Raw genomic sequence first — 24,375 nt, forward strand, 5'->3', positions numbered from 1 at the left:
GATACTTTGGCGGCAGGGCATCCCCAGTCCGGTCAAGCGATCTTACCCTCCCTTATGCCGGACTCTTCTAACCTCCCTCCATTTAAGCCCAACAACCCTTGGAGGGTGGCTCTACACGCTCCCTTCTCAGAAGGGATGCTTTCTATTGAGGGTTGTGGAACTCGGAGACTCGAGGACTTCGAGTTCTACCCCGAGAACCTGCAACCACCATTCATGGGCTACGTTCGTTTAACCGACGCAGCCATGATGAGAGAAGACAAGGTCCCTAAGGAGACTGTCATTCTCCCCCGGGAACAGGAACAGCAAGCCTGGCTACGGAGCTTAGCTGAGTGGGAGTGCGAGAATACTCGCCTCACTGCCTTTAGGAGCCCCTTCACCATCTTCACTACGGTGGAAGGTACGCCACTTCCGCTCACTCTGAAAGTGGTGGAAGCTACCTACCAGGCAGCTCTAAAGGATGAGCTTATGCCCCAGCTCCGGGAGACAGAACCGACCTCTCTCCTAATCCCGGCTCAGAAAATTACTTTGAAGGGGCAGCTCCTACTTTCACTGTAGGAAAGCTCAAGCCTGACTGTGCCACAACTTTGTTTAGCAAGAGACTACCCAGGCTCTCGGATACGCTACTCCAGACGGAGTATGATGCCAGGACTAGGCTCAGCAGGTCCCTCAACTCCTTGACAATGGCGGAGATGACAGCCCTTGTTTATGAACAAGAGCCGTTAATTAAGGTTATGGCTAAGTCGCTTCTGCATACAATGCAGTGTGACTTCTATGACTTTGTCATCGCGAGGCGTAATTGTAGAAAGCACGTTCTGGCGGAGGCCACGATCCGCCACGAACCTAATAAGCTTATCGCCTCATCCATATGGGACACAGACCTCTTCCCCACTCAGGTCGTGAATGAGGTTCTGTATGAGGCCTCTAAAGTTAATCAGAGCTTGAGAGTCAGGTGGGGTCTCGTTGCGATACGTAAACCCGAATCCACCGGATCCAACCCCAGGCAGAAAAAGAAGCTTAGGAAGTTCCAGTCCTTCCAGGCACCTCAGCAAGCTCTGGTCCAGACGGTACAGGTACCTAAAGTTTCTAGCCAAATGCTTTTCTAACTTCCTTAATTATGAAGTTAGTGTCTTTATTTTTCCTCAATCAAGTGTTTTACACACTTCTTACACGCATTAGTGAATGAATATTAACATTTCCCTTACTTGCAAAATATGTGAGGGTCTACCTAAGCATTCGGTAGTCTAACCTAAAACTCTAATTACTTCTTCGAAGCAAAATCCATAAAAATTAACAAAAGCGTATGCCAAACCAAAGATCCAATACATCACCAAATATACAGCCCAGAAGATCGATGGCGATGAAAAATGAAAAACAAGTCAGGAGGTACCAACAACGATGTTGCCAGTACCGGCGACAGAGAAAATCTGATTAGAAAACGGGAATGGTTCCTATTCCTGCCACCCAGCAGCAGGGCGGTAGATCACCTGACCTACCTGTAGCGTGTGCCGCGAAATTCGAATTTCTGTCGGGGACGACGGAGTCTATCGCTAGGTATATATCTGACAGGGAAGTTGAATGTACAAAACAGTCAGTTCGGAGTACGAGCATTTGTTCGAAGAAATTTTCTTGAAAATTTTGTTCGAAAAACAAAAAGTTCAAAATAAGAAAGATTCGACAAACGAAGTACCACTGTATTATTGTTACCTGCGACTAGTTAGTAAGAGAAATGGTATCTAATATCATTCACCATGGATCTGAATTTTGTCATGTTAGGAATAAAGGATTATAACAATTACTATGGCTAGCCTTTCATATGGGTCACTTAAGCATGGACATACAATTTGCTTAACCCTTAAACGCGGAAGCGGTAAAAATCAAAACCTCTCCCAAAATGCCGGGGCCGGTTTGGAGTGAGTGCGGAAGCGGAAAAAATAATTTTTTTAAAAAATCACAGCGCGCTTAGTTTTGAAGATTAAGAGTTCATTTTTGGCTCCTTTTTTTGTCATTGCCTGAAGTTTAGTATGCAACCCATCAGAAATGATAAAAATTATCATTATCATATATAAATAATGCGATATATGATAGCGCAAAAACGAAATTTCATATATAATTGTATTCAAATCGCGCTGTGCGCAAAATGGTTAAAGGTAACAAGTTACTTTTTTTTCTCATTGTAATGTAAACTAAATTGCGATCTTTTTGGTATATAGCACATTGTAAAACGATAAAAGCAACACAGAGAAAATATTATCACAAAATGATGCATGAATTTGTAACGCGCGGACGTAAAAAAATATATTTTTTTAAATTCACCATAAATCTAAATATTGTTATAGACTTCAAATTTGTTTCAAGATGAAGTTAAATGATGGAATATTACGATACTGTAAGAGTTTTAGCTTACAATTGCAGTTTTCGACCATTTCCGACGAGTTAAAAATGACCAAATGTCAAAATTTTTTTTATAAATTTTTTTCCATATGCAATTATTTCGGAAATTAGAAAAGCTACAACCTTCACATATTTTTCCTTTTATTCTACATGAAATTGTGCACATTTTCATATATAAAACTCTATGAAATGCCTAATATGAAACTGAGCAAATTTTCCGAGAATGCGATGTACGCAATTCGGAGATTTATGGCGGAGAATCCGTGAACGGAGGGAAGGAAAGTTTTTTTCATAAATTCACCATAAATCGAAATATTGTGCTAGAGACTTCCAATTTGTTGCAAAATGAAGACAAATGATTGAATATTACTATACTGTAAGGATATTAGCTTACAATTGCGTTTTTCGACCATTTCGGTAGAGTCAAAGTTGACCAAACGTGGTTTTTTTTCTATTTATCGTGATTTATATGCAAATATTTCGAAAATGAGAAAAGCTACAACCTTCAAATATTTTTCGTTGTATTTTACATAAAATTGCGCACATTTTCATATATAAAAACTTTATGTAACAGCTAATTTAAAATGGTGCAAACATTACCACAATCGCACATATGATTTTTTCGGAAGTTACCACGCTGACGTAAGGAAAATGTTATTTTTTTCATAAATTCACCATAAATCGAAATATGGTGCTATAGACTTCCAATTTGTTGCAAAATGAAGGTAAATGATTGAATATTACTAAAATATAAAAGTTTTAGCTTACAATTGCGTTTTTCGACCATTTCGGTAGAGTCAAAATTGACCGAAGGTTGAAAATTTGTCACTTATCATTTTTTATATGAAAATATTTCAAAACTGATAAAAGCTACAACCATGAGTTGTTTTTAGTTGTATTGTGCATGAAATTGCGCACATTTCCATATATAAAACTTTATGTAACGGCTAATTTTAAAATGGTGCAAACATTACCACAATCACATGTATGATTTTTTTCGGAAGAGTTACCGCGCGGACGTAAGGAAAAAGTTTTTTCATAAATTCACCATAAATCGAAATATTGTGCTAGAGACTTCCAATTTGTTGCAAAATTAAGGTAAATAGTTGAATATTACAACAATATAAGCGTTTTAGCTTACAATTGCGTTTTTCTACCATTTCGGTAGAGTCAAAGTTGACCAAAGGTTGAAATTTTTGCACTTATCGTTATTTATATGGAAATATTTCAAAACTGATAAAAGCTACAATCATGACTATTTTTTTGTTGTATTCTAAATTAAATTGCGCACATTTCACATTTTCATATATAATACTTCATGTAACAGATAATTTTAAACGGTGCAAAAATTATGTCAAAGTGACACAATAATTTTTGAGATGTGTCACTGATACTTTTTAGTGCGATACGAAAGAAATTCGCGCTTGCGCGCCTGCGTAACGATTGTAAACAAAACAACGCCTTGATCCGTGAACTCCCAGCATCCCCCAAGGCGCGTGATTCAAAAGTTTTCGGCTGGTAGGCCTATAAGTATTTTTCCGCGAATTTAAAAAAAAAAACTTTTTTGAGTCGACGTATGGTACGTCCATTCGGCATACGGGGGACATTTTGACTCGACGTTTAATACATCCATTCGGCGTTTAAGGGTTAAGGGGACCGTCCGCTACGGCGGATGACATGTGAACTTGAAAAAATAAAAAATTGAGTTATTACTTGTATCTATGCAGAAACATCCCGTGCATGCTTTCCAGGAGTTTCAGCCAATTATTTTTACAAATAATGAAGATATAGCGGTTTTTAAATGATGACGTCATCGTAACTGCGTCGTCTGTATGACTGAGTTTGACAGAATCGTTTTTGCGTGTTTATTTTTGCATATACAGGGATTTTTTCAGATTTTTTTCAAGGTTCTCATGCATCTGGTAGCAATGAAAGGTAGTGTGAATTGAGAGCTGGTCAGAGCGGCTATTTATAGGTGAGAGCCGCGAGACTCAGAGAATGACTCGGTTACGCCACAGACGTCAAAGAAGTTACATGCACTTCGTCACTTGTGTTTGGTCACTAGCTATTTACATTGTTTTTATAACTTCTTAGTGAACTTATAGCAATGCCAAAGTTACCTAAGATCAAGAAGGCTACTTAGCAACTAAGGCTAGCAAAATTAGCGAAGGCAAGGAGTGTGCTGAAAGAAAAACACAAAAATTCATTGTTATCAGCGCCCTCATTGTCTCGTGTCTTGCCGTCAACATCATTGTCTGGTGTCACGCTGAGGGTATTAATACCACTTTTAGGGGTAGGACCAGGATCCTTGATGTAGAAATCAACAATAAAAGTACAAATAAAGCAATTATAATAATGTTGTTTTGATTTTTATAAGAAAAAAGCGAAATTTACATAGCAAATCTTTGGGAGCTCATAACTCAAAAACATACTTATGCGCATGTCGGTAACCATTACTTGGTTATTTATTATCCAATTTTGGAGAGAAAGATATAATTGGAAAGAGGAATAAAAATCTCATAATTCTGTGTGACAGAATTTTGATTTCTTTCTTTCTTTTTTTTTAGAATTTTTTGAGTGTCTAGGACTTTTAAAACAAAAAAAAAAAAATTCATAAAAAACAAAAAAAAACCAAAAAACAAAAAATCAAAATTCTGTCACACTGAATTGTTCATATATAAAGAAGTGTTTATGGTATGATTTTCAATACAACTGATATCATATTAGCGGAGAAATCTCTACCTATTTTTTTTTTAAATCATAATTTTTGCTAATAAAGCTAAAAGTTTTTCCTCAAATGACTTGAAATTTTTATATGATGAAGGTATTATTTATATCTAAAACATATAAGAAAATTATCTATTTTGCGTAATAAATAAAAAAAATAGACATCATAGCGGACGGTCCCCTTAACCTCCCAAGATATAAAATTCCAGTAAGAAACATATCATCAGACTTTAAATCTTGCCTTGAGATTTACAAGATTACCTCAGTCTGCAGAACTAGGATTACAAGCAGTCCCCGGGTTAGGACAGTCTCGGCTTACGACGTTCCGAGGTTATGACGCTTTTCAATTATATTCATCAGAAATTATTTCCAGGGTTACGACGCATGTTCCAGTTACAACACCTACAAACGCTGATCTGGCAGATGAAATATGACACCAAAAATGCATAATGCAGTTTACATAGTTTTGAATGCACCTAAAGCATTAAAAGTAAGGTTTTCTTAGGATTTTTTACAATGTTCCAGCTTATGACGATTTTCGGCTTACGACGCGTCTCAAGAACGGAACCCACGTCGTAACCCGGGGACTGCCTGCACATCCCATTTTGGAGGTGTGTCACTGGATGATGTACTGCTCTCTCAAAATTGTACATAGTGTTTTTGCTCCCTCTCAAACTATGCAACTTTTTTTATAGATTTAACATACTGGAAAGCTCCACTCTTTAACAATCAATACCATTCTGCTTCCCATGATGATGTAAAACAATCCACTAAAATGGGAACAGCCTCAAAGAGTAATGTATCATGGCATACAAAATGAAGAATTTAATGGACTTTGCACGACATTTGTCTATTTAGGTGACTACTCCACACTCAACTCTTGATTCATGTTTGCTGCTGATGCTTAAATTACAATGGTTTAAATGTATTATTATTATTACCTGCATTATTATTCAAAGATGAAACCTATTCATATGGAACAAGCCCACAAAGGCCATTGACTTGAAATTCAAGCTTCCAAAGAATATTGTGTTCATTAGGAAGAAGTAGGAAGAGGTAAAGAGAAATACATAAAGAGGAGATCCCACCTATTAAAAATGAAAAAACTAATAAATTAATAAATGGATTAAAATGCAAGGAGTATAGTATTAAGGCACTGCACCCTCACTTGAAGTAATGTACCCATTTAATTAGGCAATAAAAATAATTGTTAATTAACAGGACTGAATTACAGTTTTATACTGAAGTCTGAGATTACCTTTACATCTTGATTTCCTGACATGCTGAAATGATGTGGTGGAGGATTTGGATGGGGTGGAAGACCGCTGATTATTCTTGGACTCTCACAATTTGAATGAACACTATGGGGGACTTTCAACACCCTCTTTGTTGTTCGTAACATAAATACTCGCCCAGCTTGCCCTTTTTCTTCTTCCGCTGTGCTACTTCTCCCCAACTGAGGTAAAAATAGTAACATCTCATTTACAAAAAAGAATTCTAGGCTTTCCTGCCACAGTTACTTAAAATTATAATAATTAAACAAACCTACACCTTTGACTTTGCTTCAGCAGATTCTTTTACCACTTAATCACAAAAATTAACAAGATAAAAAATAAAAGGATGAATATATCTAAGTAATTCTACAAGTTCCTGATAAAGATATCAAATCTAACATCAGAATATGGTACTTTTATAGTTATGACAAAAATGACAAATTTGAAATTAATTGGTATTTTTCATAGCTAACAAATCTGCAGCCTTAACTTTAGGATAAACCTTCTGGTGCCAGCTGGAAACCAGTAAAAACAATAACAACTGCTTATGCAAGGAATTGGTGGCATCTGGCATGTCACAGAGATGAGGTAGAGGGATGCCAGCAACCCAACTTCAACCTCGTCATGTATCACTTTTTCTTCTAGTGCCTTTCAGAGAGTGCATTTTGGTTTTTATAATACAATCCCAAAACCCAGCTAAAATGTCTCGTAAGCTTCAGAGGAAATGTCCCGGTGCCCCGGTGCCTGAGGTTACCCATCTTCATGTTTCCTGCTTCCCTTGATACCGAAGCCCATTCAACTTGTAGTAGGTGCAGATCAAGTGTTTGTAACTTGATTAACCCTTGTTCTGAATGTCATTCTGGGTCTACTGAGCAATGGAGGCAATTCAGCAAGAAGCAGCACAAAAGGAAGTCAGAGGCGCCATCTTGGGAAGGAATTCCTCCTTCTATGGATGCTTCTAAGTCTCTTCATTCTTCTGCTTCTCCCTTGCCTAAGACCTCTTCCAGTTGCTTGTTCTTCCTTTGAAGGCTTGTCCCCTTCCTTTTCCCCCATTGATTCATCTTTGGAAGTTTTGGGAGGGGGATAAGGAGATTTTATGCCTCATGCTGCACCGTCTTTCTTGGGGGGAATGTTTACCCACCTAGGAGGGCGGAGGCAGCACCATCTTTTTTCTCCCTCGTTCAAGCCATGTTGGACTTAGTCGACTCTGTGTTTCGAAAGAAGTACGTCCATGTTCTTAAGAAGTGATAGCATAGATATCCTTCTAAATTCCTCATTGGATGAGTGGTTTATGTGCTTGCCTACTGATTCAGTAGTCCCGTGTTCAATTCGCTGCTCTGCCAAAGTCGAATCAGAGGAATTTGTTTCTGGTGATTAGAACTTCGTTACTGATCCAATCTCCAAAAAATGATAGACCTTCTCTTCTTATTCACCTTCAGACCACAGCTGTGACTCTTCCACCGTGGTCCACAGCTATGACTCTTGCGCCTTGGGCCACGGGCGTGACTCTCCTGCACATGTATGTGTTCCCTTGGATGATGTCTTTTATCTGTCAGCCTCCCACCTTCAAGTATCTCATCCTAAGAAGAACTCTACGGTAGTTCCTTAGTCTCCCATTTGTCTTATGCAAGTTCAGAGGAAAGATGGCAAGGCTCCGATTAAGAAATCCCAAGTGGTGGATTCTCCTTCTAGTTCAGCTATGCAAGATGTTCTTTTAGTTCATGCCCACATCCATCTCTCTAGAAGTCCAGTTAGTACAAGGCCTTCCAGACGTTCATCTTGCCTTTGCTTCAGGTCTTGCTCATCCAGAAGATATCAGGATTCCTCCAAATTCTCATGGCCTTGAATGTGTGGTAAACAACCTCTAAATCTATCCAGAGGCTACCCTTTCAGTGCAAAGCCAGACCCAAAAAGTAAACAACCTAATACTGTATACTATATTGTATCAATGAAGTATCAAGGACTATGATACTAAAGTAAGCATCACAATGCAGAGCTGTGATCCACAGCTAGAGTGCAGTAAGAAGTTTATATTAAATAAGGAAGTGACAGAGGGATACGATGTCCAGTGGCTGGAAAATAGACTAAGATCTCAAAGATCAAAATGTTTTGGACGTGATGAAGAGCAAGCTAAGTAGTAGACATGGAAGAAGTATGATGATAGCTAAATGTAATAACATGAAAATATAAAAAGCAATCATAAATAATGCATTTGGTAAACATGCAGTACGTACAGGAAATGATACATCACCACTTACTCACCTGAGAGTAATAATTAGAACCCCAACCCCACAGTTGTCCCTGAGATTCAAGAGCAAGGGTAAAGTCAGCCCCACACGCAATATCAGTAATGTATGCTTCGTCTAAAACACGACTTGGGGTTAATACCTCACGACGATTTCCTGTCCCTGCGAAGTATAGATGTTAAGAAAAAATATAATTTTCAAGCATTTTTTAACTCTGTAGTCTATTCTAGTTTCTTACATCACAATAAACCTATCATGCATGTAATAATATGAAGACAAAACATCTAGGGAGGGGAAAAACAACACAAATTCGTCTTAAAATGATATTACGTATACTTATTTGGTATAAAATTCATAAAGAGTGGCAATGACGAACATACTGCGAGTAAAAATCGTTGAGCAGCAAATACAATGAGGAAAAAAGTTATTTCTTGAGTAACAAACATGAAACTTTTTCCCTAGTCATGCCAACCACAATGTTAACCCTTTTCAATTTGGGTGGTACAAGGTTAGACGAGGGAATTTCCACCTTTGATTTCATCTGTTTATTTCTTATTTTATTTTAGTAGTACTGTACACTTAATGCAAATTTTTTACAAGTTAAATTTGTACATATCAAGGATCACTTATTCTTCAGAGCTTGATCAAGAATAAAGGACATTATGGAGCTTAAGAGCTTTTCTGCAATGGCATATCTAACTTTTTCATTGTCAAGTTCTTGCAGCCTATTTATATTAGGTGACTAGAATATTCAAACCATTTCCTAAGAGTGACTGTAATATTCAAACCATTTCCTATGAGGCTATCTACATGTATATGAAACAGCACTTTTCAGTTTAAAAATATAATAAAAGAAGACAAAACTTTAAGAGATTCTATAAATCTGTGAATCCCTTCAGAGCTTCTGTACAGGTATCACCTTAACTCTATTGCCAGCAGAGCTTCTGTACAGAACCCTATAAGTAAAGACTGGTGGGTGCTCAGGTACCAAGTACCCAGCAGGCTTCCCAAAAAACTCAACACCCTAATGTCAAGACAAATAGTACAAGGAAGAAATGCTTCCTATGGTCCTTCCCCTAATACCATGCCAATTACGAATAACAGACCCAAGATACTACAATTCTCAAAAACTGTCTATTTCTTTCAAATAGTGAGTCGCAAAAATGGAATGACACTTCCAGTAAGTTGACTGAAGGATCACTGATAGTGACATATTATGCCCGAATGCATACGAGATGGCAACTGCTCTGATCTAGTGTGCCATCACCTCAACAGTAGGCAGTACATCTTCTTGGATCTGTGAGTGGGCCTCTGAAATAAGGCTTAGAAAATGTGATAATGCATTTTTTGGTAAAGGCTGAGAGGGATTTTTAACAGAGTACCAGAGATTACTAGCTGGGCCTCTGATGCTCTTGGTTCTGTCTACATAATATCTTAGGGCCCTGACGGGACAAAGGCCCCTTTCCTCCTCTTCCAGACCAAGGATGTCCATAAGGTTTTTAATGGTAAACAAGTGCGCCCAAGGGTTGGATAGTGTCTCATTTTTTAACAGGACACTTGGCATAAAGGTACATACTGCATCTTCATGTGCAAAGCCACTTCACTTGTCTATAGCTTGTAGCTCACTCACTCGTTTGGCAGTGGCTAAAGCTACAAGGAAGAGAATTTTCTTTGTCAAGTTTTTAAAAGTAGTGGAATGGAGAGGCTCAAAAGGTGGGCTTGTTAACCACTTTAGGACTATGTCCAAGTTCCAACACATAGAATCAGCTCTTGATTACTTGGAAGTTTCTAAAGACTTCATGAGGTCACTCACATCTTAGTTAGAAGTCAAACCTAGGCCTCTATGCTTAAACACAGATCCCAATATTGCTCTATAGCCTTTCATGGTGGATGAAGAGCCCCCCTTGGCAGTCCTCAGGAACAGGAGAAAGTTCGCTTTTTGGGCTACGTATGCACATAGAGGTTTTAGTTGATGAGATGTTACGCCTGCTACATCATCGATGGAAGTAAGCCCACTTGGATTGGTATACTTGTCAAGAAGACCGACATCTATATCTTAAAAATCCCTCTGCTCTGACGAGTTTCTGGACAGTCTGAAGCCTGTCAGAGTCAGACCGGATAGTCCTTGATACAATTTCAACAGGTGGGGCTGTTTGAGTAGACATGGACCTTGCAGTAGTAGTCTTGAAAAATCCACTAGAAGTTTCAGAAGGTCCAAGAACCATTCCTGGCATGGCTAAAATGGAGCTATTAGGGTCACCTTCACATTGGGATGGGATTGAAATTTGTTGATGACCTTTCTTACCATGCTGAACGGAGGGAAGGAATAAAGATTCAGGTTTGACCAATCTACAAGCATTGCATCCGTCACCCATGCTTGAGGGTCCAGAACCAGGTAACAAAACTTAAGAAGGCACTGATGTGGTAAACAAATCCACAATTAGCCTGCCCCCACAATTTCCATAGACTATTGCATCCTCTGGTGTTCAGGGTCCACTCCATCAGAAGGATTTGTCTGACGACTTAGCTTGTCCACTAGGACATTCATTTTCCCTTGAATGAAGCAGGTGACTAACCCCACCCAATTCTTGTTTGACAAAGTATGAAGTTCCTATGTGGCTTCACAGAGAGAGGAGTGGGTTCTGCCTTGCTTCTTTATGCAAAGAAAATTAGGTCTGGGCTCACAAAGCGCAGTGACTTTCCCTCCAAGAGTCTGTCTTCAGATATCCACTACTGCAGTCCAATTTTATTTCTTTTGTTACGGAGAACATCACAGAGACTGGTTGTTTCTTCCTGTCCCAACTTGCCTTTAGGAAGAACTGCAGAGGTCTCATATTCAGTTTCCCAAACTTCATGAACTGCTCGATGGATGGGAGTTCCCAAAAGGCTCATCCAACAATTAGCTGTACAAGACAGGAGTGAAAGAAGGTCGTATACTGTTTGTAGACAGGATTCTATTCTCTTGGTTTGCAGAAAAGCCCAAAAACAGAGTTTATGCTCATTCCTAAATAGCAAATCTCCTGGATCAGGATCAGTTGTGACTTCTGTTTGTTAATAGTCCTAGATCCTGGGTGAGAAGTGTTCTGTGAAGACCCTTCACACACTGTTCCTGTGATGATAAATGGAGAAACCAGTCGTCTAGGTAATAAGCATACATTGATGTCTAGAAGGTGCACCCACCTCACGAGAGGAGATAGTACCCAATTAATACTTGCATAGCTTTGGAGAGGACAAACACTGCTTGAAACTGTAAGACTGTCCTCAAAGACAAATCTGAGGTACATGCAGTCCCAGGTTATCTGTGGGGGCTCTATTCTGAGAGAGAGAGAGAGAGAGAGAGAGAGAGAGAGAGAGAGAGAGAGAGAGAGAGAGAGAGAGAGAGAGAGGCCGATAAACAAAAAGATGCCATTAACTAAAGCATGACAAAGCATGACAATTTATGGCACCATAATGGCACTTATGGCGCTATTACTCTATTATTGGTGCCTTTTGATGCTGATAACTGGAACTCTTCCTGTTATGGCACCTTAAAGTGCCTATTTTATGGCACTAACCGGATCATTGATAACTGGGGACTGCCTGTATTTTCCCCGAGTCCTGATGGACAGGGACATGGTAATATGCATCCTGTCTGCAGAGTGATCATTCAATCGCCCTGCTGAATAAATGAAAGCACCGAGTGACTCGTCTCCATTTTGAACTTCATTTCCTGGATGAAGAAGTTCAGAGCACTGACGTCAAGGACAGGTCTCCAACTCCTGGATGACATAGGGACTGCAAAAAGGCAGTTGCAGGATCCTTTTGTTGTGTAGTCTTCCACCTCCTCTATAGGTCTCTTCTGCAAGAGGGACAACACTTCCTCCAACAGAAGTGCAAATCTTTCAGAGTTTCTTGAGTAGGTCATCAATGCAATCGGTGTGGACATGAGTGGGGGATACACCTTGAAAGGGATCAAGTATCCCTCCTTCAGGATCTTGACTGTCCATGATTCTGCGCCTCTGACACTCCACTTTACCCAGATGAGGAGTATGTAGCCTTGCTCCCAAAGGTTTGTGAAGGACAGATACATCATTTTCTTGATGGTTGCTGGCAGAAGTCTTCTTGGATGATCATACTGTGAATCGCACTCTTGAAAGTTTAGAACGAAAACTTTGTCTACCTTCATGAAAAGGCTGTTGTTGCAGCAGAAAAATGGATTTCAACCCCAAGGACGAGGGCTCCTTGGGGTGCTTGAACAAATGAGCCAGTAGGTCTTGAGTAGATTTCTTCTGTAAGTCTTAAGCTATTTCTTAACTGCTGCATGTAGAAAAGGGTAACTTCTGTGTCAACATCACTCCCTTAGTGGTGAAAGAGCACTACAATTCCCTATTCTTTAACACTACCAGGGAAAAAAGCGCCGCATGTTGTGAGGAGCTATCTCTTAAGGCTTTATCGGCATATGAAAGTAAGTCCAGCTAGTCGGCAGAGAAGTCCGTCACCAAACTATCAGAGTAACCCAAATCTTCTTGGCAAGAATACCAATTATCCAATCAAAGAAACTGAAGGCTTCAGATTTGAAATATACCCTTCACTAGGAGGTCTAATTCCTTGGAAGCAAACATAATTTTAGTAGATGAGAAGGCTGAGTGCTGCACTGGGTGTCAATCAGGCCCAAGAAGTCCCCCTAGGGATGAAGCAGCCCCTCCTAGGGAAGGGGCTTCTCTAGTAGAATAAGACATGTATCTTCTAGCTGTAATTCTTGACAGAGATAGGGTGAAAGTAGCCTTCGCTTGCTCCTTTTTCACTGCAAGCCAATCCTCAACTTCCTGCAGAACTTTCTTTGAAAAGGAGGACAGGACCACTCTGGGAGGCCTATAGCTGGAGTCCACTTGGTTCCGTATTTGCAAGGTAGAGGCTGGCAAAATTGGCACGGCTGGTTAAAAATGTGATGGAAATGTTGCCACAAATTATCTTAAAAGAGAGGCGTACGATGAAGGAGTTGATTCTTGAACTAATTCATCCTCCTCTAAAAAAGACACGTCCGCCAACTGCTGTTTAATTTGAGCGATGACGAGTCTTCAGTTATGGGCGCAGGTGAACTAAATCTGGATGGGCACAAAGTTAGCACCGGGCACTTGTCAGTTGGCAACTGGTGCTCAGTGCGCAAAGTCAGTCCGTGGGCAGTCAGGAGTCAGCAAATGGCACTCAAAGGCTGTGACCGTCATATGTTGCTCAGGAGAATACATTGGGCACTCATGTGGGCGCCGAGACAATGGTGAGGAGCGTTTCTTGTTTGATGGATGCCTGGTCACCAAATAAGGCTCTCTGGCAAAAAAGTAATCCTGGCTGCACCAAGTACTGCAACCTGGTTGAGAACTGAGAGAGGGATCTCTCGTTTATTTTGTTGGAATATGAGATGGCTCGTTGTCACTAAGTCTTTTCAGGGGACGCAACACACCACAAAGACACCTTGAACACCTTATGTCGGGACTCTCTGAGTCCAAAGACAACTGTGGACACTAACAGAGATGCCCTTCCAACGGCAGTCTGAGGGTCTTTCACTATGTGAGTCATTAGCTCCATGTTTTACTGAGGGAGTGACCACCTGTAGGCAAACCCCCTTGACCTCCTTTGGACCTCCAGTATGTCTCCTCCCAGCATCTGAGCTGTCAGGGGAGTATGGCGGTAAACTTCATCTAGGAGCGTCGAGGAGATGGTCAGCCAACCCCTCCACTGGCGCTGGCGGTCCCCGGGTTACGACGGGTCCGGCTTACGACGTTCTGAGGTTACGACGCTTTTTCTTAAATATTCATTGAAAAATCCGCCCTGGGTTACGACGCTGACGCTTCCGACGCTCCGAGTTTACGACGCTTTCAAAAAACGCATACCATGATAAGAATCCTTTATAGTTTAGCACAGTTTCTCTCTCTCTCTCTCTCTCTCGTCTCTCCTCATCTCTCTCTCTCTCTCTCTCTCTCTCTCTCTCTCTCTTTGTATTTTCCGACGAAAATAATCATTAATTAGTGTATTTTGATGTTTATTTTCATGACTAAATACATTTTTATAATACAAAAATTATTTACTAATTTTCAAATATTAATTTTGATTAATACTGTATTAGTAAGTTTAATAAGTTGAAATGATATCACATAATACAAATAATAATTCATTCTCTCTCTCTCTTCTCTCCTCTCCTCCTTCTATCTCTCCTCTCCTCGCTCTCACCTTCTCCTCTCTGCTCGTCTCTCGCTCTCTCTACTACAAAGATGTATGTTTTTTTGTATGATAAATAAATGATTTACTATTTTCAAATATTAATATTAATTTATACAGCAATAATATCAATTCATTAAAGAAAATACCATAGTGAATTAGTAAGATTTTAGCTTATAATTCAAAAATTATGGAAGAATGAAGGAAATCCCAGTCTTCTCTCAGTAACCTTTTCTCGAGATCCAGGTACTAAAACTGTCAGATATATCAAGTTCTGTGACAGCCAGGAGGGGGAAGAGCTGCAGTGTTGCAATCACGTGGTCCTGAAATTTCCCCCCTCTCTCTCTCTCTCTCTCTCTCTCTCTCTCATCTCTCTCTCTCTCTCTCTCTCAAATACTGAGACTCAAGATTTTTTATGTACTTGTACTATTTGTTTTTAATACTTTCAAATAATAATAATAATAATAATAATAATAATAATAATAATAATAATACAACAATAATAATAAGAATAATAATAACTGAATTACAAAATTCATATGTGATAGTATTTTAAAGAAATACAATACGTACTAATCTATCCATGTCACTTTTAATTAAGGTTAACTCAACTCTCTCTCTCTCTCTCTCTCTCTCTCTCTCTCTCTCTCTCTCTCTCTCTCTCTCTTTTTGCCACACAAGATAATAATGTGTCATAGTGGTAACTCCCTCCCTCTCTTTCGCTGGAAGCGTTATAAGTATTTTTTGAGAGAATAGAGAGAGATAAACACTCTCTCTCTCTCTTTTACAGAGATGAAAGAATTTCTATGGTACTAGTATGTAAAATGTTTATTGATAATTTCAGTTAGTATTTAATAATAATAATAATAATAATAATAATAATAATAATAATAATAATAATAATAATAATAATAAAAAACTTTAATTACAAAATTCATAATGGTCGCATTTTAAAGAGATGAAAATGACCTTTCCATTTCACTTGTAAGGATAATTCCTCTTTCTTACCGAGATGAGAGAATTTTTATGGTAGATGCACGTGTTTATTATATTTTCAAATAATAATAATAATAATAGAGGTAGGTAATCAGTAATACGATAACTAATTTCAAAAGAAAATTCTTCCCTTTGTCTTTTTCTGTATCAATTTCCCTACCTCAACTCCAGTGACACTCGGAGCTTAACAATGCCATACAATGGTCAACGAATTTAATGGTTTTATGTAATCTCTCTCTCTCTCTCTCTCTCTCTCTCTCTCTCACTGAGATGAGATCATTTTCATGGACATGTATGTAATAAGTTTATCATTAATATTTTCCAATAATAATACTATTAACTGTAAGTACAAAATTCATATCTGAGTATTTTAAATACAATAATCATTCCATTTCTCTCTTTTAAATACTGTAAGGACAACTCTCTCTCTCTCTCTCTCTCTCTCTCTCTCTCTCTCTCTCTCTCTCTCTCTCTCTCTCTCTCTCTCTCTCCACAAGGTGTTTCTATTTCTTCCTTTTATCTCTCTTGTTCTCAGCAAAAGAATTGATAGACAGACAAACATAATTGCACAGTCCTCTCTTTCTCTCTTCTCTGGAGAAATATATGTATTTATGGGAGGGGGAAAAGTTGCCTACAGACGTTCATTTCAATCTATTGAAACCGTAAGGAGTTATTTCTCTCTCTCTCTCTTTCTCTATCTAATCACTCTCTCTCTCTCCCTCATTCCTCTCTCTCTCTCGTCTCTCTCTCGTCTCTCTCCTCTCCTCGTCTATCTCTCTTCTCTCCTCTCTTGTATTTTAATGAAAATATACAGTAATTTGTGAATACACAGTGGTGCACATGAAAAAAGTAAATTAGTGATAATTTTAGAGATACGGCCCTAAGAAAAATTGCAAATTAGTGAAATTTTCCCTGTGGACATGTTTTCAAGAACGTCGTTCCGGCTTACGACGATTTTCGGGTTACGACGCGTCTTAAGAACGGAACCCCCGTCGTAACCCGGGGACTGCCTGTATTCACACTGTCCATCAACAGTTTTAAGGACATACCTAATTTGGTAACAGTATTAACTGCAAGGTCCAATCTACATTCAAACTTACACTCCAGGCTGGCAATGGTATTTGGTTTGGAAGCATGGATGATAGGCACAGAGTGATGGTGCAATGGTATTTGGTTTGGAAGCATGGGTGATAGGCACAGTGTGATGGTGCAATATCAACAATATTAGGAGGACTGAGGATGGCTGGTAAGGCTAGAGCAGGGGAAGAAGGAATTGCTCAAACATCTACAATCAGCTTAAGAGCAAGTTCTAGACTACTGCTCTAATCTTGGTACTAGAAACCTCCTCCTTTTCCTGTCTCTATCCAGCTTTTCTAAATGAGACTTTAAACCCTTCCACTGCTTTATATACCAATCCTTACATTTATCACACGTCAGCTCCTTTGAAAATACTTGTCCTCAACAGTTAGAACAAATAGTATGGGGGTCATAAATTGCTTTGGTCAAGTGGGTCTTAAAACCCTCCCTACAATATCTAATGCTGGAGGAACTAGAGTCAGACATTGTTAATTGTCACAAATCAAAACAAAAAGTCTGGGCTAAGCTGTAGGCTACCAAGCAACTCATTACACATCACCAAATCCTGGAATAATATTCCTGAAAAAGCGATGCGTGATTCAAACCAAACCTGCTGCAGAACTTCGATGTTACACCAAAAGGTGGCAAGAATGAAGTCAGATTTCTCAGTTGTATTGATTCTTTCACTCCCTGATAGAAGGCAGGGTATTCATCTACATGAGATGATAGCACTACCATGCGTATTTCAAATTTTTAGCTGCCGTGTGATTGGGAATGATTAGCTATGTGTTTACCTGGTAAGTTACATATATGAAATGCTTAGAGTAAGCAACTGACAAAATTCTTATTTCCCAGGGGTGACAAAAAAAGGGATTTTGACAAAGGAAAAATCTATTTCTGGGGGAAGACCTGTGTCGCCCGGTGAAATGTTCCTGTAGCACACATTTCTGGGTATAAATAGATGCTAAATATACCAGAGAAAAAGCTAAATGGAATGCTGAAGTTACTACCTCCAGCTCGCTCACCCATAAAGGGTGTCAGTATAGCACAAGGGCGAGTGGAAGTCACTACCACAGATACTCTGCCAATTAGAAGTCTGCTCTCAAAACCCCTCTCTAGATAGATGCCGTTACGTCTACCTTCCTCTCGCTACTACTACAACTTCTGCCCGAAAGCTCATTCCTGAATTACGCACCCAAGCTTGGGCCAGCTAAAGGGTGGGGGACCAGGAGAAGAGGGATGGGTTCACCGGGCGACACAGGTCTTCCCTCAGAAATAGATTTTTCCTTCATCAAAATTCCTTTTCTGGGTTTGACCTGTGTCGGCCGGTGAAATAGTATCAGAGAATTGGCCATACAAGCTTGGTAAATCACAAAATTTTATAGATACATATGGAAAGATAAAAATTTTCTTAAAATTATGTTTTAATAACCAATGTAAGAATAGCAAGTTACAAATGGTAAAAAAGGTATCAAATATGACCAAATCCATACTATCCTGGGAAAAACAACAGGTAAGGAATACAAAAAACAAACAATTATGAACTATGTACATGTCCAGGAGTGGGTTGATGAGCAATCCAGACTGGAACATAAAGCAGACGGGCAGGGATTACAAGCGAGGCAGGTAGGTTAGAGTGAGTACCAAAAGAAAAATTAATAGCAAAATAATTGAATACAAAAATAGAGTTACAAAACTAGGCCATATCAGGGGAGACAATGCTCCCTGCAGCCTCTAAATTCTTCAGATAGTGGCGTTTAAATACTGTCGGGGATTTCCAACCCGTATATTTTTTAAGATTCTCAAGTTCATATTATGAAAATAATTAACTGAGGTAGCCACTGCCCGGATATCATGGAATGAGGGACTGAATCCGGATTGGCTTGTTTAATAAAATAAAGAATTTGTTGTCTGATTCCTTTCAAGGAAATGGTTCCGCCTTTTTCTCTAATAAAGAGGACCTGAAGCCCTTTCAGAAGTTCTGCCCAGATAAGATTTTAATGTAACGATAGGACACAATGATGGGTCCTGTGGAAGAGGTACAATCTTCCATGGAGACCACCTGTTTTGTGGGTCTTCATTCTTTGCTAGGAATTTCCGGTCTGGGGAGAGCAGAACTTCTCCTGAAAGGAGGAAATCAATATGATTTGGTTCTCTAGAGAGAGCCGACAGTTCAGATATTCTGGCGCCCGAGGCCAGACTCATTAAAAATAATGTTTTTCCTGAGAAGGGTTAGATATGAGCAAGATTAATTATCAGTATCTAAAGCCAACTTGAGTACATCGTTTAAAAACCAGGAGACCGTGTGAGGAAGGTCTTCCGGTCTCAGACAAGCACATGCCCAAGGGATAGACGAGAAGTACGAATCTGTTAAAAGGGATTTTGACGGAGGAAAAATCTATTTCTGGGCAATGACCTGTGTCGCCCAGTGAAATGTTTCCTTTAGCATTCATTTCTAAGGTAAAAGTATTGCTACAAATACCAGAGAAAAAGTTAAAATGATAGTGCCAGAGTATACTGGCTCACTCACCTTTATTTAAAGGTGTTGGTATGGTATCTGGGGCGAGTGGAAACCACTACCAGAGGTCCCTTGCCATTTAGTCTCTTCCTTCCTCAATATCCCTAGTCTACAGAGGAGCCGATCTAAGGCCCCGCTACCACTACAACTAGCGCCTTTGTTTTCATTCCTGTAGATAGCACCCAAGCTTGGGCCAAATAGGGTGTGGAAGAAAAAGTGGGGTGGGATTTCACTCGGCGACACAGGTCAATGGCCAGAAATAGATTTTTCCTCCGTCAAAATCCCTTTTCTGGGCTCAGCCTGTGTCGCTCCATGAAATAGTGCCAGAGAATTGGCCCCACCAGCTTGGACAGATAGTGCAGATAACCAATAAATATAGGTAAATTAAAACTCAATTAGAAGTAAATACTATAATCTAGGTAATTAAATTCTACAACAAACAAGAAGATATCAAACAAATGAAAGTTTCAATGATCCTTAAAATTAAGCTTATCTACACTACCGGGTTAGATAACCCACAATGGCTCAATTAACACACACCAGTCAACAAAATTACCACATAGGGAAATTAGACCCAGAGACAAATATATACAGTACAAATCATCAATATACATAGAAAGTGCCATCCAAGGTAAAGTATAAAACCCAGTAACGACCGAGCTACGGCAAGAATGCTAGCGAGGCAGGTAGGAGAGAGAGAGATGTAAGAGAGACAGGCTACATAACTACTTATTACTGTTTTACGCAGTGTCAGGGGAAACTGTGGTTCCGGCTGCCACTGCTGGGAATTTAAGGGCCTCTAAAGACTTCAAATAGTGGCGTTTAAATACTGTCAGAGGTTTCCAGCCTGTGTACTTCTTGAGATCATCAAAATACATATGTTGAAAATAATTAATTGAGGTGGCTACTGCTCTAACATCATGTGCCCGTGGAAAAGATTCCGGGTTAGCTTGCTTTATAAAGTACAAAATTTGTTGCCTAATTCCTTTTAGGGAAATAGTACCACCTTTTTCCCCAATGAACAAAGGACCTGAAGATATCAGGGCAGTCCTACTTAAATATGCTCTTGGGGAATTAACTGGTCATAAGGATGGGTCCTGGGGAAGTGGGACAATCTTCCATGGGGCCCATCTATCTTGTGGGTCCTCATTCTTAGCTAGAAATTGACGATCTGGTGAGAGTAGTAATTCTCCTGAAGGGAGAAACTCGATATGATCTGGTTCCCTAGATAGGGCCGACAGTTCAAAAATTCTGGCTCCTGAGGCTAAACTTATTAGGAATAACGTTTTCCTTACAAGGGTTATATAATCACATGAGTCATTATTAGTGTCAGAAGCCAATTTAAGGACATCATTTAAAAACCATGAGACCGTCCTGGGTCTCTCAGTTGGTCTAAGTCTAGCACAAGCCCTTGGAATGGATGAAAAGTACGAATCTGTTAGATCTTTATTGAATCCAAATTGGAAGATCTTCTTAAGTGCCGATTTGGTAGTAGTAATTGTACTTGCTGCTTAAACTTTTTCGAACAAGGTTCTGAAAAAGGTTATGGCCAGATTCGTGGTCATGGTTTGGGCATTTGAGCCCTTTAAAAATATAGCCAGTTTTTGAACTGCTGAGTCATATTGACGCAAGGTCGATTCCCGTTTGTCAGATACTAAGAACTGGATGTTCTGAGGATCGATGTTGGCATCTTTCTGAGCCGCAAACTTCATGAAGTCCAATAAGTTGGGGCTTTCTGAATTCCTGAGGAAGCGGACACAGTCCGTGTTTGTACCAACTACGTCAGTTTGGGATTGGGAATCCGTTGAGGCCGGAGTCCTAATTCCAGTAGTACAGGAAACCAACTGCTCTTGGGCCAATTGGGGGCTACCAGTGCAATGTGACCCTTGAACGTCCTGAGCTTGTTCAGGACTTTCAGGAGTAGATTCACTGGAGGAAATAGGTAAATTCTTTTCCATACATTCCAATCTATAGCCATAGCGTCCGTGGCGTAAGCCAGAGGGTCCAGGTTGGGGGCCACATAACAAGGAAGTCTGTGGTTTGACTCAGTGGCAAAGAGATCCACCTGAAGCCCTGGTACCTGTTGACAGATCCATCTGAATGACTCCTTGTCCAACGTCCACTCCGACTCTAGCGGGACGGATCGTGACAGGGCATCCTCCACCAAGTTCCTCACTCCCGCTAGTTGAGTGGCTGACAGGTGCCATCTGTTCCTGTCTGCTAAGGCAAATATGGCTATCATGACATGGTTCACGTGGCTCGATTTGGAGCCACCCGTTTATGCAGTGGACTACCACTGCACTGTCCAATACCAACTTGATATGAGACTTCTTGGCTGGTCGTAGCCTTTTCAGGGTAAGAAACACTGCCATAGCTTACAGTACATTGATATGTTGCTGGCGGAATGGTAGGGACCAGGTTCCCTGTACTTTTTTGTACAGTGAGTAACCGCCCCAGCCGCTTAGTGAGGCGTCTGTGTGGACCACTAGGGCCGGCGGAGGGAATTGCAAGGGAATTGTCTTTGACAGATTCTTGATTTCCGTCCAAGGGCGGAGCCTCTTGCGTAAGATCGCCGGAATGGGAGCCATCTTGTCCCGGGATCTTCGGTTTGCCTTCGATCGCCAAACCCGGTTTATATCCTTTAGTTTGGCTCTCGGTAGAACGTCCGTCACTGATGCAAATTGGAGTGAACCTAGGATTCTTTCCTGGTTCCTCCGGGACGTCTGTTTTTGAGAAATTGTCTTGTGGCCTTGGCTATTTCTCTTCTCTTTAACGGCGGTATTGATAGAGTATGAGAGTTTAAGTCCCATTGGATTCCTAGCCACTGGAAACGTGACTCCGGCGTTAGCCGGGACTTGGTTCTGTTTATCTGGAACCCTAAATGTTCCAGAAACTGAATTACCTTGACCGTCACCTTGTGACATTCTTCGATACTTGTGGCCCATACGAGCCAATCGTCCAGATAGGCTACTAACATTATTCCCTGAGTTCTTAACTCCTGGACTACTATTTCCACCAACTTTGTAAATATTCTTGGCGCTATGTTGAGCCCGAATGGCATTACTCTGAAGGAGTAAGCCTTCTTTCCTAGTCTGAAGCCTAGGAATGGGCGGAAGTGTCTCGCTATTGGGACATGATAGTAGGCATCTGTAAGATCTATAGAGGTGGTGACAGCCCCACGGGGAAGTAAGGTCCGCACCTGCGAAATGGTCAGCATTCGAAACTTGTCGCAGTGAATGAATGAGTTCAGACAGGACAAGTCTAGAATTATTCTTAGTTTGTTCGAGTCTTTCTTCGGCACGCTGAACAAGCGCCCTTGAAACTTCAAGTTTCTGACTCTTGATACTACCCTCTTTTGAAGAAGTTCTTGGGTATACTCTACCAATTCCGCTGTTGGTTTTTGGTAAAAGGTGTTGGTTGGAGGAGGACCTTGAAGCCAACTCCACCCCAGACCTTTGGTTACAATGCTCTGTGCCCAGTAGCTGAACACCCACCGATGACAATTAACCACCTGGTATTCTTGATCTTGTTTTGTACCTGAGACCTTCATCTCCAATTGTACTTCATTAACGATGTCTGAGTAAAGACAAAAGCACTTGGATTTCTGACTATTATTTTCCTGTGGTATTCGCTTATTTATGAAGTCATGTGCATCTACAGTGATTTTTTAAGCATGTGTATATATATGTATATATATATCTATATATATATATATATATATATATATATATATATATCTATATATATATATAATATATATATATATATAATATATATATATATATATATACATAGAAAAAAATAAGAAAAAAATAAAAAAAAAAAAAATAAATAATATATATCTATATAATATATATAAATATATTCAGTGGTACCTTGAGATGCGAAAGGCTCAACTTACAAAAACTCGAGATACGAAAGCTAACACGAAAAAATTTTACTGCTCTACATACGAAAAGTTTCAAGATACGAAAGGTTTCTGAAAGTCCGATATTCGCCTGATAACAATTTTGAAACTCGCGCCGCGCGCCGCCATCTTAGATCTAGTAGACTCGCCACCATCCTCCTGCTCTCCCATTGGTTCCTGATGCTAGCCAAGCCATGAGATCCTTCTCTCCCATTGGTTCCTGATGCTAGCCAAGCCATGAGATCCTTCTCTCCCATTGGTTCCTGATGCTAGCCAAGCCATGAGATCCTTCTCTCCCATTGGTTCCTGATGCTAGCCAAGCCATAGATCCTTCTCTCCCATTGGTTCCTGATGCTAGCCAAGCCATGAGATCCTTCTCTCCTATTGGACAGCATCCCTCCCATCATGCATCTTACGTGGTGGCGTGCCTTCGCTTGGCCACTTCGCACCCGAAGCTTTATCGTACGCATGCGGCATTCGTTCAGTCCAACTATTTCATTTAGTATCGTAAATTCGTTAGTGATTTCGTTGTGCTACTTTATCGTGTTGTGAGAACCTAGTTAGTATACGTACTACATACGTAACTTAATTACGTACAGTACATATAGTCATGGGTCCCAAGAAAGTTGCTGAAGTTCACAGAAAGAAGAGAATGCTTTCTATGGAGAACAAAATGGAGATAATAAAAAAGTATGAAGCTGGCTTGCGGTTGAGTGTGATCGCTAAGGAATACGGCCGAAATCCGTCGACGATAGGCACCATCCTTCTGCAGAGGGAAGCCATCAAAGCAGCTACACCTTCCAAGGGTGTTACTATTTTGTCCAACAAGAGGAGCCATGTGCATAATGAAATGGAAAGGCTGCTTCTTGTATGGATCGAGGACAAAGAAATCGATGGCGATACGATAACCGAGACAGCAATCTGCCAGAAAGCCAGCGCTATTTTCGGCGATTTGATTGCCCAAGTCCAAGACGACGGCGGGGAGGGGACATCAACGGCAACCCCAGAGTTCAAGGCTTCTCATGGGTGGTTCGAAAAATTCCGTAA

At 40.2% G+C, this 24,375-nt stretch overlaps 1 protein-coding gene across 1 annotated transcript in view; it reads right to left on the reverse strand.

Moving 5' to 3' along the window:
• LOC135224546 (uncharacterized) overlaps positions 1-24,375 on the reverse strand; it is a 387,606-nt gene that overhangs the window by 87,886 nt on the left and 275,345 nt on the right. Inside the window, exons 7-8 of the mRNA XM_064263643.1 lie at positions 8,655-8,800; positions 6,377-6,574 (exon numbers count right to left, since the gene is read on the reverse strand). Of these exons, the coding sequence (XP_064119713.1) occupies positions 6,377-6,574; positions 8,655-8,800 (344 nt within the window). The remainder of the gene's footprint in view (positions 1-6,376; positions 6,575-8,654; positions 8,801-24,375) is intronic.

Source organism: Macrobrachium nipponense, chromosome 12, assembly GCF_015104395.2.
Source record: "Macrobrachium nipponense isolate FS-2020 chromosome 12, ASM1510439v2, whole genome shotgun sequence".
Classification (NCBI taxonomy): domain Eukaryota; kingdom Metazoa; phylum Arthropoda; class Malacostraca; order Decapoda; family Palaemonidae; genus Macrobrachium; species Macrobrachium nipponense.